This window comes from Stenella coeruleoalba, assembly GCF_951394435.1.
Source record: "Stenella coeruleoalba genome assembly, chromosome: 10".
Taxonomy (NCBI): domain Eukaryota; kingdom Metazoa; phylum Chordata; class Mammalia; order Artiodactyla; family Delphinidae; genus Stenella; species Stenella coeruleoalba.
The window spans coordinates 74,619,165-74,639,592 of NC_137156.1; the positions used below are offsets into that span (position 1 = coordinate 74,619,165).

The 20,428-nt window shown below is 37.8% G+C and overlaps 1 protein-coding gene across 4 annotated transcripts in view; it reads right to left on the minus strand.

Moving 5' to 3' along the window:
• The window catches only part of CFAP20DC (CFAP20 domain containing), a 267,456-nt gene that overhangs the window by 143,395 nt on the left and 103,633 nt on the right, over window positions 1–20,428 (minus strand). For all 4 annotated transcript variants that reach the window (XM_079935811.1, XM_079935812.1, XM_079935814.1 and 1 more), the window contains one exon: window positions 4,919–5,075. In XM_079935811.1, the coding sequence (XP_079791937.1) occupies window positions 4,919–5,075 (157 nt within the window). The remainder of the gene's footprint in view (window positions 1–4,918; window positions 5,076–20,428) is intronic.

Genomic DNA, 20,428 nt, shown 5'->3' on the forward strand with positions numbered 1-20,428 from the left:
TTAGAATTATTTGGTCTAGTTCTGTGAAATATGCTATTGAAATTCTGATAAGGATTGCACTGAATCTTCAGATTGCTTTGGGTAGTATGAACTTTTTAACAATATTAATTCTTCTAATCCATGAACACAGAATATCTTTCCATTTATTTGTGTCTTCTCTAATTTCTTTCATCAGTGTCTTATAGTTTTTAGTATTCAGATATTTTACCTCCTTGGTTAAATTTATTAGTAGGTGTTTTATTCCTTTTGATGCAACTGTAAAAAGGGACTGTTTCCTTAATTTCTCTTTCTGACAGATCATTATTAGTGTATAGAAATGCCACAAATTTCTGTATATTGATTTTGTTTCTTGTGACTTTACTAAATTTATTCCACCATTTTTTCCGGAGAAGTCTTTAGGGTTTTCTTTTTTTTTTTTTTTTTGCGGTACACAGGCCTCTCACTGCTGTGGCCTCTCCCGTTGTGGAACACAGGCTCTGGACGCGCAGGCTCAGCGGCCATGGCTCACGGGTCCAGCTGCTCCGCGGCATGTGGGATCTTCCCGGACCGGGGCACAAACCCGTGTCCCCTGCATCGGCAGGCGGACTCTCAACCACTGCGCCACCAGGGAAGCCCCTAGGGTTTTCTATATATCATAGCATGTCTTCCGCAAATAGTGACAGTTTAACTTATTCCTTTCCAATCTGGATGCCATTTATTTCTTTTCCTTGCCTAACTGGTCTTGATAGGACTTCCAATACTATGTTGAATAAAAGTGGTAAGAGTGGGCATCCTTGTCTTGTTCTTAATCTTAGAGGAAAAGATTACATCTTTTCACTGTTGAGTGTGATGTTAGGTGTGGGCTTGTCATACATGGTCTTTATTATGTTGAGGTAGTTTCCTCCATACCCACTTTGTTGAGAGTCTTTATCATAAATAAATGTTGAATTTTATCAAATGCTTTTTCTGTGTTTATTGAGAAGATGGCTCTTCTTGTAGTTCCTCTCTGTTTCCTTCTTCTTCTTTCTCTCTTCCTTTGTGTCTCAAAGGTTTTCTTTAGTGCTGTGTTTAGATTCATTTCTCATTTTCTTTTGTGTATTTGCTATAAAGTTTTTGTGTGTGTGGTTACTGTGAGGTTCACATACAGCATCCTATGTAAACTGTAGCCAGTTTTAAGTTGGTGGCAACTTAATTTTGAACACATTCCACAGCTTTATCTTTTTACTACCCCTCCCCATGTTTTGTACTTTTTTTTTTTTTTTTTTTGGCGGTACGCAGGCCTCTCACTGTTGTGGCCTCTCCCGTTGCGGAGCACAGGCTCCAGACGCGCAGGCTCAGCAGCCGTGGCTCACGGGCCCAGCCGCTCCGCGGCATGTGGGATCCTCCCGGACTGGGGCACAAACCTGTGTCCCCTGCATCGGCAGGCGGACTCACAACCACTGCGCCACCAGGGAAGCCCCATGTTTTGTACTTTTATGACATCTTTTTGTATGCTTCCCTTAACTAATGATCATAATTTTACTATTTTGGTCCTTTAATCTTCATGCTTGCTTTATAAGTGATTGATCAACTACCTTTATTATATATCTACCTTTTCTTAGTGAGACTTTCACTTTCATACATTTTCTTATTATTAATTAGTGCTATTTTTTATTCAGCTTAAAGGAGTCCCTTTGATATTTATTGTAGGGCTGGCTTAGTGTTGATGAATTCCTTTAGCTTTTGTTTATCTTGGAAACTCTTACTCTCTCCTTCAATTCTGAATGATAACCTTGCTAAGACTTCTCGGTTGGACTTTTTTTCTTTTTAGCACTTTGAACATGCCAAGCCACTCTCTTCTGGCCTGTACAGTTTATGCTAAAAAATCTGCTAAGAGCCTTGTGGGCTTTAGTATGTAACGAGTTGTTTTTCTCTTGCTGCTTTTAGGATTCTCTCTTTACCCTTAACTTTTACTATTTTAATTATAATGTGTCTTGGTGTGTGTGTCTCTTTGGGTTCATCTTATTTGGATCTCTATGCTTCCTGGACCTGGATGTCTACTTCTTTCCTCGTATTAGGGAAGTTTTCAGCCACTATTTCTTCAAATAATTGTTTTGGCTCTTTCTCTCTTCTCCTTCTGGGATCCCTATAATGCAAATGTTATTTCACTTGATGTTGTTCCAAAGGTCCCTTAAGGTATCTTCACTTTTAAAATTTTCTTCTCATTTTGCTGGTCGGTCTGAGTGATTTTCATTGCTTTGTCTTAAGCTTACTGATTCATTCTGCTATCTCATCCAGTCTGCTGCTGAACCCCTCTAGTGTATTTTCAGTTCAGTTATTACTTCTCTTTGGTACTTTTTTATACTTTCTCTTTGTTGAAGTCCTCACTGTGTTGATTCATTCTTCTTCCAAGTTTGATAAGCAACTTTATGATCATCACTGAACTCTTTGTCAGGAGACTTCTTATCTCTATTTCATTTATTTCTTTTTCTGAGGTCTTGTCTTATTCTTTCAATTGGAACATATTCCTCTGTCTCCTTATTTTGCTTTACTCTCTGTTTGTTTCTATGTATCAGGTGAATCAGCTATCTCTCCCAGTCTTGAAGGAGTGGTCTTATTTAGGACATGTCCTGTGGGTCTCAGAAGCACAATCCTGCTTGGCCACCAGAGCCAAGCATTCAATGGCTGCCTCCCTATGTGGGCTGTGTGTGCCTTCTAGTTTTGGAGTTGCAGTGGTACACTGGTGGGTGGGGCTGGTCCCTAGACTGGCTGCAGTGCCCAGCCAAGGCACAGCCCTAAGGGTAGGGTTCCCAGCAGGGTGGGCCCACTGGCATAATAGATTAGAGGGAGAATTCCAAAATGGTGCTTGCCAGCGCTGACATTACAAACTAGCCCAAGATTGCAAAGTGAATCAAAAATTGGCAGATTAGGGCTTCCCTGGTGGCGCATTGGTTGAGAGTCTGCCTGCCAATGCAGGGGACGTGGGTTTTCCTGGGAGTGTTTCAGTCCTGGGAGAGTGTCCCAACTGGTTCCTTCCTCTCCAGCAGACGCTTCGAGATTAGTAAGTAGGACCCCTTCACCTATGATCCATGTGCTTTTCAATTGGTGTTTGTGTCCTGTGGGTCAACTGGTTTTTGGGTCTGGTGGGTCTGCATGTGAGCCCTTTAAGAGTGGGTTTCTGATCCCTGCAGTTCTATAGTTTTCCTGGACATATTCCCCATTGGTTTTCAAAGCCAGGTGTTTTGAGGTCTTGTCTCTCCTGTGTAGGACCTAGCGGCTGGGGTGCCTGATGTGAAGCTCAAATATCCTTCTCCTCAGGGAAAAGATCCATAACCTTGTGATCGCTCCCATTTGTGGATTTCTGTGGCTGGGGTGTGGTTTTTTTCCCTTGCGCAGACTTATCTCTGCCTCTCCTACCTGTCTTGCTGCTGTCCTTTAACCCTTTGTTGTGGAGACTCTATTAATCCAGTTTTCAGGTCCTTTCTGAGACAATTATTCCATATGTAGTTGTAGATTTCTTGTGTCTGTGGAAGGAGGTGAGTTCAGTATCTTCCTATGCCATCATATTGAACCCTCTCCTAGGACAGCCAATTCTTTATCCTCCCTGAGGTTCGGTTCTATATTATGAATCTTACTGGTAAATCTCTCTGAAAACCTAAAAGTTTCAGCTTTCTCTGCTCTTTTAAGTCAGTTGTCACTCCTCAATCTTACAGAATTTATGAACATTTTTATCTGTTGTTATCTCCTCTTCATCCTGGTGGATTTATATGTTATAATTTTATTGCAGCTTAAGGGAGAATCAGAGATAAAAACATGTATTTAATCTGCCAATTTTTTTTTTTCCTTTTTTTTGCAGTACGCGGGCCTCTCACTGTTGTGGCCTCTCCCGTTGCGGAGCACAGGCTCCGGATGCACAGGCTCAGCGGCCACGACTCACAGGCCCAGCCGCTCCGTGGCATGAGGGATCTTCCCGGACCGGGGCACGAACCCGCATCCCCAGCAGCGGCAGGCGGACTCTCAACCACTGCGCCACCAGGGAAGCCCTAATCTGCCAATTTTTGATTCACCTTTTTCCTTACATTTATGAAAAGTATTAATTAGGTTATGATTTACCTCTTATGATCTGATGTAGAATTCACCTATATTTCTATAAATTTTGAGGTTTCATTCGCTGGGTGCCATTTTTTTTTAAATGAAATCTTTCACTTGTATAGCCTTTAAGTGGTATATGAGTGGCCATACTTCCTGGCTTATGATCTTTTTGTGGAACTGTAAATGCATTGCTGTGTTTTATTATCAAATGAAATTTACAGTGTCCTGTTCCACAGAATGAAACACAGAAGGATTTCATAGGCACTCATCCAGATGGAGCACAAATCTAAAGTCTACATGCAAACTTCTAAGAAATCACCTTTGCCATCTTATGTGCAGTCCTGTTTCCTGGGCTTCTAGAATTGATTTTGTTAAAAATAATCCCAGACGAAAATCAAAAAGAAGCATCGGTAGTTTCTCAATACTTTCAGTTGTTTAAAACTATCTTAGCAGGAGAGTTTGTGCTGCTTTATGAATTCTAGATGGCTCAGTTTCCTACAGAGTATAATTATTAATTGTTTAATGAGTAATTAATGTATTATTTCCAGTTTCTTTAGAAATAATATGAGGAATAACTCAACCATCTTTCTATTTTAACATGATCATTAGAAAATTAATATAGTAATATAATTTCAGTCAAGATGAATAAGCTCTAGAGATCTGCTGTACAACATTGTACTTACAGTCAACAATAACATATTGTATACTTTAAAATTTGTTGAAATAGATCTCATGTTAAGTGTTCTTTCCACAATTAAATAAAGATAAATTTTCAAAAACTACTACCATGTACTCTTACTGTTCAAAGGCATGTCTAATTTTTTAAAAACTGAAGAACTAAAAAATCTTGATAGCAGCTTGAACATACCATCTTTATCAGCAGTGTCTTGAGGCCTGCATTTTAAAGTGAAGATCTTCCGTAGCTTACAGTTAGCTGAGACAATAATTCCATCCAGTGACTGGAAAACTGCTCCTTTGAATATTTCACTGGTAAATGCCACCAGGTCAATGCATAGATTGCACCACTAAAATTAAAAAGGGAAAGAGGAGTAAGCACTATGTAAAATCACATAAATGAAATGCAAAGTCCACAATTGAGGCAATCGTCTGGATCAACCAGCCCCAAACCAATTTTCCCCTTTAGGCAAATCTATCTGTTTTGGCTTCGATTTTCTTAAAAATTGTCTTGATTCTTCCAAAGAAATCATCATGATCTAAACTGTACACTGGTCATCTGGCTAAAGAGTTCCCATTGTGAGACAAGGCTTTGACAACTTAGGGAGGTAACTCTAGATCAGAAGGCAGTATGCTAGTGGGAAGCTAATTGTAGGTGCATTAGACCACTTAAATCTTGAAAATCAAGGATAAGTAGCCAATCATTCCTTCAAGAGGACTAATTTGATCACAGTTAGCCACTTATATTTGTTAAAAAAAAGCATGGATGAAACTGAAATTAGAAGCTGGGTCTAAACTGCAGCCATTGCTGTTTATTCATAACCAATTAACCTATTGTACAGAAATAGATTCTTCTAAAGAATTTGTAATTATGCCAGGTATTTGCCAGTTTTTAAAGTACTCTTGCAGGGACTAATTTCTGCCCATTAAACAATTAGACCCCTCAATATTTCATCAAATAAATTCTCTAAATGGTCTTACTGAGTTAAAGAAAAGGAGCAAATAATCGTTTAGTAAAAAATTATGACATATATAAGATGGCTGGGCAAAAGCAGAAAAAAGGATTTTTGCAGTTAAAAGAAAAGTAGTATTTAAAATTGTCTGTGCTAAATATAGATCAATGGAACAGGACAGAAAGCCCAGAGATAAACTCACACACATATGGTCACCTTATCTTTGATAAAGGAGGCAGGAAAGTACAGTGGAGAAAGGACAGCCTCTTCAATAAGTGGTGCTGGGAAAACTGGGCAGGTACATGTAAAAGTATGAGATTAGAACACTCCCTAACACCATACACAAAAATAAGCTCAAAATGGATTAAAGACCTAAATGTAAGGCCAGACACTATCAAACTCTTAGAGGAAAACATAGGCAGAACACTCTATGACATAAATCCCAGCAAGATCCTTTTTGACCCACCTCCTAGAGTAATGGAAATAAAAACAAAAATAAACAAATGGGACCTAATGAAACTTAAAAGCTTTTGCACAGCAAAGGAAACAATAAACAAGACCAAAAGACAACCCTCAGAATGGGAGAAAATATTTGCAAATGAAGCAACTGGCAAAGGATTAATCTCCAAAATTTACAAGCAGCTCATGCAGCTCAATAACAAAAAAACAAACAATCCAATCCAAAAATGGGCAGAAGACCTAAATAGACATTTCTCCAAAGAAGATATATAGATTGTCAACAAACACATGAAAGAATGCTCAACATCATTAATCATTAGAGAAATGCAAATCAAAACTACAATGAGATATCATCTCACACCAGTCAGAATGGCCATCATCAAAAAATCTAGAAACAATAAATGCTGGATAGGGTGTGGAGAAAAGGGAACACTCTTGCACTGCTGGTGATGTGAATTGGTACAGCCACTATGGAGAACAGTATGGAGGTTCCTTAAAAAACTACAAATAGAACTACCATATGACCCAGCAATCCCACTACTGGGCATATACCCTGAGAAAACCATAATTCAAAAAGAGTCATGTACCAAAATGTTCATTGCAGCTCTATTTACAATAGCCAGGAGATGGAAACAACCTAAGTGTCCATCATTGGATGAATGGATAAAGAAGATGTGGCACATTTATACAATGGAATATTACTCAGCCATAAAAAGAAACGAAATTGAGCTATTTGTAGTGAGGTGGATGGACCTAGAGTCTGTCATACAGAGTGAAGTAAGTCAGAAAGAGAAAGACAAATACCGTATGCTAACACATATATATGGAATCTAAGAAAAAAAATGTCATGAAGAACCTAGGGGTAAGATGGGAATAAAGACACAGACCTACTAGAGAATGGACTTGAGGATATGGGGAGGGGGAAGGGTAATCTGTGACAAAGTGAGAGAATGGCATGGACATTTATACACTACCAAACGTAAAATAGATAGCTAGTGGGAATCAGCCACATAGCACAGGGAGATCAGCTTGGTGCTCTGTGACCACCTAGAGGGGTGGGATAGGGAGGGTGGGAGGGAGAGAGACGCAAGAGGGAGGAGATATGGGAACATATGTATATGTATAACTGATTCACTTTGTTATAAAGCAGAAACTAACACAGCATTGTAAAGCAATTATACTCCAATAAAGATGAAAAAATAAATAAAAATAAAATTGTCTCTGCTTTGATTAAAATATTAGGCTTCTCCATTATTTGCTTAGAAGCACAGTTTATATAAGGTCTATTTTATTAACTTATCAAAATTAAAAGATATATTAATTAAGGAAATAATGTCATTTTAAAAGTCAAATTCCATTTAGAAGTATTGATTTTAATATGGAGGAGAACCTGAGCTTGTTTCCATAGTAGAAAAGTAAAAGAGATTGCAGTAAATTATTGATTAAATATGTAAAATTATTTTCTTTGTATATGTCTCAACAGTCACATTTTATTCCCAGGTGATGAGAATGCTCTAGTCTTTTGGGGAAAAAGGAGTCAGTTGTAATAAAAGGTAGGAGATAGGATTGAGTGTGATGTAACAATGAGACTGGCTTGACCAGCGGAATGGTGCACTCTGGGTAAGTGTGGGAAGTAATGTGGGATAGGGCAGTGAGGCCAGGTTCTGGAGGAGCTGGAAGATCAAGAAGAGACACTTGGATCCCAGAGGGTCAAGTGTCACTGTGGTTCTTGAAGGAGAATGTGAGAAAAGTAGAGTATTGGAAGTCTGGATTAACCCTGATGCAGGAATGTTTGGGGTGGTAGAGTGGTACTGGGAAGAAGGCTGAGGCAGAGTAGAGACAGACTGAGGCACAGAAGCACCAATTAGTCTCCATCAGTCATTTAAGCATGAAGTGAGGAGGGTCTGGTTTGAAGGCTAGCATAGGAAGTGAAATGTAAGGGACAAATCCAGTATGCATGCCATATGGTGAAACACCATGGCTTGGTAAAACTCAGGTTATATGGAGGTACTGGGGTTTCCAGCTATCCAACACTAATTATTAACATTATTATACTAGCGTTATTATTGTTGTTACAAATTTGGGTTCCATTCCTTAAAAACTTAACATTATGCCCCAATTCCAATCTTTCAGCTGGTTTGTCCCATCAGGAATCGCATTCATCCATTCTTCCCCACAGGTGCTAAGTGCTTATCAGGTGTTAGACACGGGTTTAACAAAAGTTTTATACAAAATGTAGCCCTTTGTCACTTTTCCACTCATGCAATCATACTGTATTTTAAAATAATACCTCTTGTATTTTAAATAATACCTCTCTGTATTTTAAAATAATACTTCTTGATTGATCAATTTTAGACATTATCTGCTGACTTCCTATTATGGTAGATAAGATTTTTAGCTCACTTATACACGTAACTTTCCTGACTCCATCCTCCCTAGATAATTATCTCTCATTCTTTCTCTTTCTCTCTTTTCTTTAAAGTTCATATTCTGTGTTTTCCTTATTGTGACTATGGAAATATTGTACACAACTGAGCCAAGTGATGCTCTATGATTACCTTTCCTTTCCTTATGCAACTTCTTTAGATTTCTAGAGTTAATAACTGCTTTTTAAATTATCTTTTTTTTTTGAAATAAATATTTTGAGTCTTCCTACATCTAGGAAATGCTTGGAGGTGACACCTGAGTTTCATTTTGAACAACTAATAAGGGCTTCCAGGCCCAGGGAGGTATGGGAATGTGTTGGGCATTTTTTCTCAGGACCCTCCCCCTTTATTCTCTGCTTAGATGAACCCTCCAGCTGGCTGCACCTGGAGACCCAATCAGAATCTGCCAGATCTGCTTGGGAATTGGTGTTGACCTCCTTTAAACAGCGCAAGTCCAGGAAACCAGGCCCTTACCTTCTACACCCATTTTTTTCTCTTTTTTTCCACAGTTTTATTGAGACACAATTGACATCACTGTATAAGTTTAAGGTGTACAGTATGATGATTTGATTTACATGTATTGTGAAATGATTACCACAATAGATTTAGTTAACATCCATCATCTCATACAGATACAACAGAAAGAAAAAAAACATTTCTCCTTGTGATGAGAACTCTCAGGATCTACTCTCTTAACAACTTTCCTATATAGCTCATCAGCAGTGTTAACTATAGTCACCATGCTGTACGTTACATCCCTAGTGTTTAGTTATCTTATAACTAGAAGTTTGTACCTTTTGATTACCTTCAATTCCTGCTCTGCCCTCACCCCTGCCCCCCACTACATCTAGTAACCACAAATCTGATCTCTTTTTCTATGAGTCTGGTGGTTTTTGTTTTGCTTTGTTTTCATTAGAGTCCACATATAAGTGAGATCATACAGTACTTATCCTTCTCTATCTGACTTACTTCACTTAGCATAAAATGCCATCAAGGTCTATCTATGTTGTTGCAAATGGTAGGATTTTCTCACTTTTTTATGGCTGAAAAATATTCCATTGTACATATATGCCACAACTTCTTTATCTATTCATCTATAGATGGACACAGGTTGTTTCCATGTCTTGGCTCTTGTAGATAATGCTACAATGGATATGGGGGTGCAGATATCTTTTTGAGTTAGTGCTTTTGTTTCCTTTGACTATGTTCCCAGAAGTGAAGAACTGCTGGATCATTTGGTAGTTCTATTTTTAAGTTTCTGAGGAACCTCCATACTGTTTTCCATAGTGGCTATACCAATTTACAATCCCACCAACAAAGCACAAAGGTTCCCTTTCCTCTGCAATCATACACATTTATCTCTTGTCTTTTTGATGATATCCATTCTAACAGGTATGAGTTATATCTCACTGTGGTTTTAGTTTGCAATTACTTAATGACGAGTGATGTTGAGCATTTTTTCATATACCTGTTGGGTTTTTGTATGTCTTCTTTGGAAGAAGGTCTATTCAGGTCCTTTGTCCATTTTAACTGGATTGTTTTTTTGCTATTGAGTTGTATGAGTTCTTTGTATATTTTTTGATATTAACTCCTTATCAGATATATGGCTTGCAAATATTTTTTCCATTTCATAGGTTGTCTTTTCACTTTGTTAATGGTTTCTTTTGCTGTGCAGAAGCTTTTTAGTTTGATGTAATCCCAGTTGTTGTTTACTTTTGATTTTGTTGCTTGTGTTGTAGGTGTGATTTATACACTTCTTATATATCCCAGTCAAACTGCTTTTATTCCCTCTGCCTGGACTTCATGCTTCATGGAAAGTATTCAACAAATAATGGTATGCATGTGTGTGTATGAATATACGAAGACACGCATATACATACATGCCTACACAAATATTTTCAATCTTTCATTATATCATCATTCGACAAACACCATAAATGTGTGAGAACTGGTAAGTTATTTAGTGAATCCATCCCTTAGAAGTACAGATGGGAGTAATTCCTGAAAAAGATGGGAATATCTTTCACAAATCTTCCTTGGTTAGAGGAAATAGAAAATTTTTTTTAGTTTAGTGGATAGAATTTTTTTTTTGGTTTAGCTGATATTTATAAAGGTTACAATTTTCATAAGCTTCCACAAATAACTCATTATTCATATAAATTCTGTGATAATTTTCTGAAGTTTTAGAAAAGAGTACGAACTCTCTACTATCAACAGGTGGGTTATCTGAATTACAGCTGATCTTTATAAAATATTTTCATTATCCTTGGGGATATCATTCACTCTTAAAATCCCTTTTTTGACATTTTTCTTGATCTCTAATCACTTTATTCCTATGTGCAACTCTAGGCCATCAGGGAAGAGCTCTTGATCTAAAATATTTATAATTATGGGTCCTTAAGAAATAAGCACAGGAAAGACAGCAATCTTGATAAAGAAGAGACAGTTCTGTTTAGTCTGTTTCTTGGATTGATACGAGAGTTTATGGTATTTAGTTCCAGCATGGAATTTTACGTGAAACAACTGACTGCCAAAGGGTGAAAGCATTATTCAAAGCATCAGTTTCTAGTTTTTACTGAAATGTTTTGGCCATATGGCTTCATTGTACTGGTGAAACACATGCATGCACGTGCACACACACCCTCCCGCGCGCACACACACATTCAAGAGCTTGCAATAACAAGCTCTTGGTTGTCCCAGAACTCTTTTGATTTCCTGTGCCCCTATTCTCTGCCAATACCGTAGGAAAGATCTGAAGACAACTGGATTTATTTTGCCTGTGTGTAAAGAGCCTGAGTCGCTAACAGTACACAGCTCTAGCCAGCACTGCCTTGCTAAAAAGGAATGACAAACAAAAAATTACAATTTCATAACCTAGAAATCCTAAAGTGCATCTTTTCCCAGAATTTTAGAACCTCATTCTAGAATTCCCAGAATTTTAGAACCTCATTCAGGAGTTTTCATGCTCCTGAAATAACAAAAAACAAGGTTTTAGGACTGTTATTCTTGCTCCTTTTAAAATAATTTTTCACTTTAGCTTTGATTTCTCAAGAGAAAATCTGATTACAATGACTTTATCTATCTTTTTCACCATCATATTGTGTTTATTAAGTGGTGTAAGCAGAGAGATTGCAATAGTAATTTCCACATGGTCAGGGGAAGTAATTACCTATTACTAGTGTATTAAAAGCAATTTCTCCAGGAAAAGTAAATCACCACAAGTCCTTATATGGAGAGAGGGGAGTTGATGACTGGAGGTTGGGGCTGCCAGGGTAGTAGCTCATGGCTGAACCAAGGAAAGGCAAATTCCTTGTAGAAGTGTCATCATTATACATGTTCAGCAATCAATCTCTACCTCCAGTTCCTATCCTCCTCCAGCAAGCTATCTCTTCCTGAAACAGCTGTCCCATCTTTCTCTTGCTAATCCTCAAGTCACCCTTTCACTGTGCCCTTTGAAATTCTTACTACTGAAAAGTACCTATATTCTTTATATTCTTCTAAGGGTCCTACACACCTTACCTTAACTGAAACCTGGCTTTTCTCTGAGATATTACTTCCCCTTCAAGTCTGGAGTTGAAGTTCACTTATGCAGTTCACCTGCGCTTCTACAGCCCCCTATTTTGAGGCCATGGGGCTGGGTGGCACTAGAAGAGAGTTTGCTCTTCTGACTGGGAATCTCTATCTTCTTTGGAGCCTGAGGCATTGCAGAGACAGGCTCTTCCACCCTTTCAGCTTCACATCACACCCCAGTCACTCCTTCTACCTCCTCAGGTACACAAGCACCATCCTATACACACATTCCTGGAAAATACTGGGATCAGGTTCATCTTACCTTCTGATTCAACACCCTAAAAGTCCCTTAACCTTTTCTTAAAGTCTTCCTCTCCTCTTCACTCCGTAATCCACTCACGTGGCCATATCTTGAGATTTAATTTAATTACCCTGAAATACTTTAAAAATTCTGAATTATATTCTATTCCTTTATCTGTCAACTCCTTCCAGTTAACCTCTACTGACAACACCTTTTAAATATATTCTTCCGAGGGATGCAAGAGTTTGGGCCCTGGAGCCAAACTGTCTGGATTTGGATTCCAGTTCCACCACTTACTAGTTATATAATCTTTGCAGTTACTTGTCCTCTCTGTGCCTCTCTTTCCTTATTTGTAAAATGGTGATAATAATGACAAATCTCTCATACAGTTGTTAGGATTCAATGTTTAAATACATGTAAGCACTTCTAATAGTGCCTAGCATATGGTAAATGCTCAATGTATGTTAACCATATGCTCTTTTTGACGTTCATACCGTGAAATTCATAGACTTTGAGGGTACAGTTCAATGAGTTTTGACCATTTCATACATCTGTATACCATACCCTATCAAGATATAGAACATTTCGATCACCGCAGACAGATCTTTTGTGCAGCTCTCCTATCAATCTCAGCAGTCATACCGTTTAAGGGCAAGTACTAACTTCTTTCACTTTAGATTAATTTTGTCTATTCTATTACTTTATATAAATGAAATCACAGTAAATGGCTTCTTAGAGTTAGGCTAAGACTTGAGGTTCATCAGTGTTCTTGCATGTACTGGTAGTTCATTCTTGTTTTGCTGAGTAGGAGCTCACTATGAATAGACCACAATTTGTTTGTTCAGTCTTCTGTTGTTGGACACTTGTGTTATTTCAAGATTTCCGCTATCATAAATAAAACTGTTGTGAAATTCAAATTTGTGTACACACATTTTCATTTCCTTGAATAGACACGAAGAAATGGAACTGTTGGGTCAAAGGGTAAATGTTTAACTTTATGAGAAACTTCTAAAGGTATTTCCAAAGTGGTTATACCATTTTCCTTTACACTAGAAATTTATGAAATTGCTTTACATCTCAACAATATTTAGTATTTCCCATCTCTTTTAATTTAGCCATTCTAGTGAATGAAGTAGTGGTGGTAACTGTGTTTTAAATCTGAATTTCCCTGACTGATGGTATAGAGCTCTTCTTCGTATGCTTATTTAACCAAATGTATAATCTTTGTTTAATTATTTTTGCCTTAAAAAGTTATGTCTTTTTATTATAGAGTTGTAGGATATAGTCTGAATACAAGTCTTTTGTCAGTTATATGTATTAAGAATATTTTCTCCCAGTTTGTGCCTTGCTTATTCATTTTCTTAATAATATCTTTTGGATGAGAAGTTTTAAATTTTATTGAAGCCCATTTTGTCAATTAATTTTTTATTATGGTTAATGCTTTCTGGGTCCTAAGAAATCTCTTAAAGTAGCCCTTTAGTTTTAGTATTTACATTTAGGTATATGATTCATCTCAAATTAATTTTTGTGAATGGTATGAAGTATGGGTTGAGGTTCATTTTTCTTTCTTCTATATGAATACTCAGAAGTTCTAGTTCTCAAAAAATTGCTCTGATGCCTTGGTTGAAAATCAACTGACAATACATGTGTGGGTGTACTTCTGAACTTTTTATTGGTATCTATGCCAACAACATAATGTCTTCATTACTGTAAGCTTAAACCAAGTTTTGAAATCATGAGGTATAAATTTTACTTTTTGAAAATTGTTTTGGGTATTCTAGGACCTTTGAATTTCTATGTAAATTTCAGAAGTATCTTCTTAATTTCTGAAAAAAAAAAAAAAAAGAAAAGAAGCCTGTTGGGATTCTAACTGGGATTAGATTGAACCAACAGATTTACTGAGAGAGTATTGGCAGCTTAACAAATACAGTCTTCTGATTCATAAACAACATTCCCCCATTTATTTAGGTCTTCAATTTCTCTCAGCAATGTTTTATAGCTTTCACTGTAAAGGTCTAACATATATTTGTTATTCCTGAATATTTCATATTTTTCATGGTATTGTAAATATTTTTAAGATTTAAAATTTTCAATTGTTTACTGTTACAACTTCGTATAGAAATATATAGAAACAAATGATTTTGGTATACTGCCATTGTATTCTGTGACCTTGATAAACTCAATTACGTTACTAGGTTTTCTTTAGTTTTTGTCGGTTCCCTAGAATTTTCTATTTTATTAAAACATCTTTATTGGAGTATAATTGCTTTACAATGTTGTGTTAATTTCTGCTGTAAAACAAAGTGAATCAGCTATATGCATACATATAGCTCCATATCCCCTCCCTCTTGTGCCTCCCTCACACCCACCCTTTCCCACCCCTCTAGGTGGTCACAAAGCACGGAGCTGACATCCCTGTTCTATGCAGCTAATTCCCACTAGCTATCTATTTTATATTTGGTAGTATATATATGTCAATGCTACTCTCTCACTTTGTCCCAGCTTACCCTTCCCCTCCCCATGTCCTCAGCTTACCCTTCCCCTCCCCGTGCATTTTCTATGTCTGTGTCTTTATTCCTGTCCTATCCCTAGGTTCATCAGAACCAGTTCTTTTTTTTTTTAGATTCCATATATAGGTGTTAGGATACGGTATTTGTTTTTCTCTTTCTGACTTACTTCACTATGTATGAGACTCTAGGCCCATCCACCTCACTACAAATAGCTCAATTTCGTTTCTTGTATGGCTAATATTCCATTGTATATATGTGCCACATCTTCTTTATCCATTCATCTGTTGATGGATACCTAGGTTGCTTCCATATCCTGGCTATTGTAAATAGTGCTGCAATGATATTGTGGTAGATGACTCTTTTTGAATTATGGTTTTCTCAGGGTATATGCCCAGTAGTGGGATTGCTGGGTCAGATGGTAGTTCTATTTTTAGTTTTTTATGGAGCCTCCATACTGTTCTCCATAGTGGCTGTATCAATTTACATTCCCACCAACAGTTCCAGAGGGTTCCCTTTTCTCCACACCCTCTCCAGCATTTATTGTTTGTAGATTTTTTGATGATGGCCATTCTGACACGTGTGAGGTGATACCTCATTGTGCTTTTGATTTGCATTTCTCTAATGATTAGTGATGTCGAGCATCTTTTCAAGTGTTTGTTGGCAACCGGTATGTCTGCTTTGGAGATTGTCAGTTTAGGTGTTCAGCTCACTTTGGATTGGGTTGTGTGTTTTTTGGATATTGAGCTGCCTGAGCTGCTTGTATAATTTGGAGATTAATCCTTTGTCAGTTGCAACGTTGGCAAATATTTTCTCCCATTCTGAGGGCTGTCTTTTCATCGTGTTTATGGTTTCCTTTTCTGTACAAAAGCTTTTAAGTTTCATTAGGTCTCATTTGTTTACTTTTATTTCCATTGCTCTAGGAGGGGGGTCAAAAAGGATCTTGCTGTGATTTATGTCATGGAGTGTTCTATGTTTTCCTCTAAGAGTTTTATAGTGTCTGGCCTTACATTTAGGTCTTTAATCTATTTTGAGTTTATTTTTGTGTATGGTGTTAGGAAGTGTTCTAATTTCATTCTTTTACATGTAGCTGTCCAGTTTTCCCAGCACCACTTATTGAAGAGGCTGTCTTTGTTCCATTGTATATTCTTGCCTCCCTTATCAAAGATAAGGTGACCATATGAGCATGGGTTTATCTCTGGGCTTTCAATCCTGTTCCACTGATCTATATTTCTGTTTTTGTGCCAGTACCATATTGGCCTGTAGTTTTCTTTTTTTGGGGGGGACATCTTTGTGTGGTTTTGGTATCAGGGTGATGGTAGCCTGGTAGAATGAGTTTGGGGGTATTCTTCCCTCTACTCTATTTTGGAAGAGCTTGAGAAGGAAAGATGTAAGCTCTTTTCTAAATTTTGATAGAATTCACCTGTGAATCCATCTGGTCCTGGGCTTTTGTTTGTTGGAAGATTTTTTTTTTTTTTTTTTTTTGTGGTACGTGGGCCTCTCACTGTTGTGGCCTCTCCCATTGTGGAGCACAGGCTCCGGACGCGCAGGCTCAGCGGCCATGGCTCACGGGCCCAGCCGCTCCGCGGCATGTGGGATCTTCCAGGACCGGGGCACAAACCCATGTCCTCTGCATCGGCAGGCGGACTCTCAACCACTGCGCCACCAGGGAGGCCCTGTTGGAAGATTTTTAATCACAGTTTCAATACCAGTGTTGTGACTGGTCTGTTTATATTTTCTACTTCTTCCTGGTTCAGTCTCGGAAGGTTGTGGTTTTCTAAGAACTTGTCCATTTCTTCCAGCTTGTCCATTTTATTGGCATATCATTGCTTGTAGTAATCTCTCATGATGCTTTGTATTTCTTCAGTGTTAGTTGTTATTTCTTCTTTTTCATTTCTGATTCTGCTGATGTGAGTCTTCTCCTTTTTCTTGATGAGTTTGGTTAATGGTTTATCAATTTTGTTTATCTTCTCAAAGAACCAGCTTTTACGTTTATTGATCTTTGCTACTGTTTCCTTCATTTCTTTTTCATTTATTTCCAATCTGATCTTTATGATTTCTTTCCTTCTGCTAACTTTGGGGGTTTTTTTTGTTCTTTCTCTCATTGCTTTAGGTGTAAGGTTAGGCTGTTTATCTGACGTTTTTGTTATTTCTTGAGGTAGGACTGTATTGCTATAAACTTCCCTGTTAGAACCGCTTTTGTTGCATCCCATAGGTTTTGGGTTATTGTGTTTTCATTATCATTTGTTCCTAGGCATTTTTTGACTTCCTCTTTGATTTCTTCAGTCATCTCTTGATTATTTAGTAACATATTGTTTAGCCTCCATGTGTTTGTAGTTTTCAGTTTTATCCCTGTAATTGATATCTAGTCTCAGAGCATTGTGGTCAGAAAAGATACTTGATACAACTTCAATTTTCTTAAATTTACCAAGGCTTGATTTGTGAACCAAGATATGATCTAACCTGGAGAACGTTCCACGGACAGTTGAGAAGAAAGCGTATTCTGTTGTTTTTGGATGGAATGTCCTATAAATATCAATTAAGTCCATCTTGCTTAATGTGTCATTTAAAGCTTGTGTTTTCTTATTTTCATTTTGGGTAATCTGTCCATTGGTGAAAGTGGGGTGTTAAAGTCCCCTACTATGATTGTGTTACTGTCGATTTCCCCTTTTATGGCTGTTAGCATTTGCGTTATGTATTGAGGTGCTCCTATGTTGGGTGCATAAATATTTACAATTGTTGTATCTTCTTCTTGGATTGATCCCTTGGTCATTATGTAGTGTCCTTCTTTGTTTCCTATAATAGTCTTTATTTTAAAGTCTATTTTGCCTGATATGAGAAATGCTACTCCAGCTTTCTTTTGATTTCCATTTGAATGGAATATCTTCTTCCATTCCCTCACTTTCAATCTATATGATTGTGACCCTAGGTCTGAGGTGGGCCCCTTGTAGACAGCATATATATGGGTCTTGTTTTTGTATCCATTCAGCCAGTCTGTGTCTTTTGGTTGGAGCATTTAGTCCATTTACATTTAAGGTAATTATCGATATGTATGTTCCTCTTACCATTTTCTTAATTGTTTTGGGTTTGTTATTGTAGGTCTTTTTCTTCTCTTGTGTTTCCTTCCTAGAGAAGTTCCTTTAGCATTTGTTGTAAAGCTGTTTTGCTGGTGCTGAATTCTCTTAACTTTTGCTCATCTGTAAAGGTTTTAATTCCTCTGTCAAATCTGAATGAGATCGTTGCTGGGCAGAGTAATGTTGGTGGTAGGTTTTTCCCTTTCATCACTTTAAATATATCCTGCCACTCCCTTCTGGCTTCCAGAGTTTCTGCTGAACGATCAGCTGTTAACCTTATAGGGATTCCCTTGTATGTTATTTGCTGCTTTTCTCTTGCTGCTTTTAATATTTTCCCTTTGTAGTTAATTTTTGATAGTTTGATTAATATGTGTCTTGGCATGTTTCTCCTTGGATTTATCCTGTATGGGATTCTCTGCGTTTCCTGGGCTTGATTTACTATTTCCTTTCCCATGTTAGGGAAGTTTTCAACTATAATCTCTTGAAATATTTTCTCAGACCCTTTCTTTTTCCCTTATTTTTCTGGGACCCCTATAATTTGAATGTTGGTGCGTTTAATGTTGTCCTAGAGGTCTCTTTCAATTCTTTTTTCTTTATTGTGTTCTGTGGCAGTTATTTCCACTATTTTATCTTCCAGGTCACTTATCCGTTGTTCTGCCTCAGTTATTCTGCTACTGATTCCTTCTAGAGAATTTTTAATTTCATTTATTGTGTTGTTCATCATTGTTTGTTTGCTCTTTAGTTCTTCTAGGTCCTTGTTAAACATTTCTTGTATTTTCTCCATTCTATTTCCAAGATTTTGGATCATCTCTACTATCATTACTCTGAATTCTTTTTCAGGTAGACTGCCTGTTTCCTCTTCATTTGTTTGGTCTGGTGTGTTTTTACCTTGCTCCTTCATCTGCTGCATATTTCTCTGTCTTCTGATTTTGTTTAACTTACTGCATTTGGGGTCTCCTTTTCACAGGCTGCAGGTTTGTAGCTCCCATTGTTCTTGGTGTCTGCCCCCGGTGGGTGAGGTTGGTTCAGTGGCTTCTTTAGGCTTCCTGGTGGAGGGGACTGGTGCCTGTGCTCCTGTGGGTGGGGCTGTATCTTGTCTCTCTGGTGGGCAGGGCCGTGTCTGGTGGTGTGTTTTGCGGTGTCTGTGAACGTATTATGATTTTAGGCAGCCTCTCTGCTAATGGGTGGGGTTTTGTTCCTCTCTTGCTAGTTGTTTGGTAAGGGGCATCCAGCACTGGAGCTTGCTGGCTGTTGGGTGGAGCAGGGTCTTAGTGTTGAGACGGAGGTCTCTGGGAGAGCTCTTGCTGATTTACATTATGTGGGGCCGGGAGGTCTCTGGTGGTCCAATGTCCTGGACTCGGCTCTCCCACCTCGGAGGCTCAAGCCTGACACCCGGCCAGAGTGAAGACCCTTCTAAAACGAACAGTGCTCACGGTCTTTTCCGTCCACAATCCAGAGGGATTCATCCAGCCTAGCGTGCTGCTCTGTACCTTTCAGCTCACTGATCCCAATCCAGTGTTCATGCACACTGCATGCATTTGAGACACTCCAGGGAGAGTCTCTGCACGTCTGAAGTAAGGTCCCGGAGCAACACCGCACTGTGTGCAGCAGACAGCAGGCAGGACATGGCAGCAGCCCTCTCTAGAATTTTCTACAAGATGATTATGTTGTCTGCAAAGAAAGAAACTTTTATTTCTTCTTTTTCAATCTGTATGTTTTAAAATTTCTCTTTATTATCTTATTGCACTTGCTGGGACCTCTAATGCAATGCTGAATCGAAGCAGTCAGTGTGGATATCTTTGCTTTGTTCCCCAACTTAGGAGGTAAGTATTGATAGTATTTCACCATTAAGTATGATTTAGTTGTAGGTTTTTTATAGAGGCCTTTTATCAGGCTCAACAAGTTTCCTTCTATTACTAGTTTGATGTGAGTTTTCATTTTAATGGCTAATGAATTTTCATCACATGATTTTTCTACATACATTGAGATGACTTTATGACTTTTTCCCTTTATTCTGTTAATGTGAAAAATTACACTGACTAATTTTCAAGTGTAAGACTAACCTTGAATTCTTGGAATAAACACCACTTGGTCATGATATTAAGGATCCAAGTGTCTATGTTCTTGAGTGATACTGATTTATAGTTCTCTTTTGGGAATTAATATATTTCCTGGTTTTGGTATCAGAATTATGCTGGCCGCATTTTATTAAGTGAATTGAAAAATGTTCCTTCTCCTTTATTATCTGAGAGACAGTATTATTCTTTCCTTAAATGTTTGGTTAGATTTACCCATAAAGCCATCCGCACCTGTACTGTTTTGTGGGAATGTTTTAAATTACAAATTCAGTTTCTAAAAATAGATATAAGGCTACTCAGATTTTCTATTTCTTTTAGTATCAGTTTTAGTAATGTGTCTTTAAAAGAATTTTCCCACTTAATCTAAGTTGTCAAATTTATTAGTATACAATTGT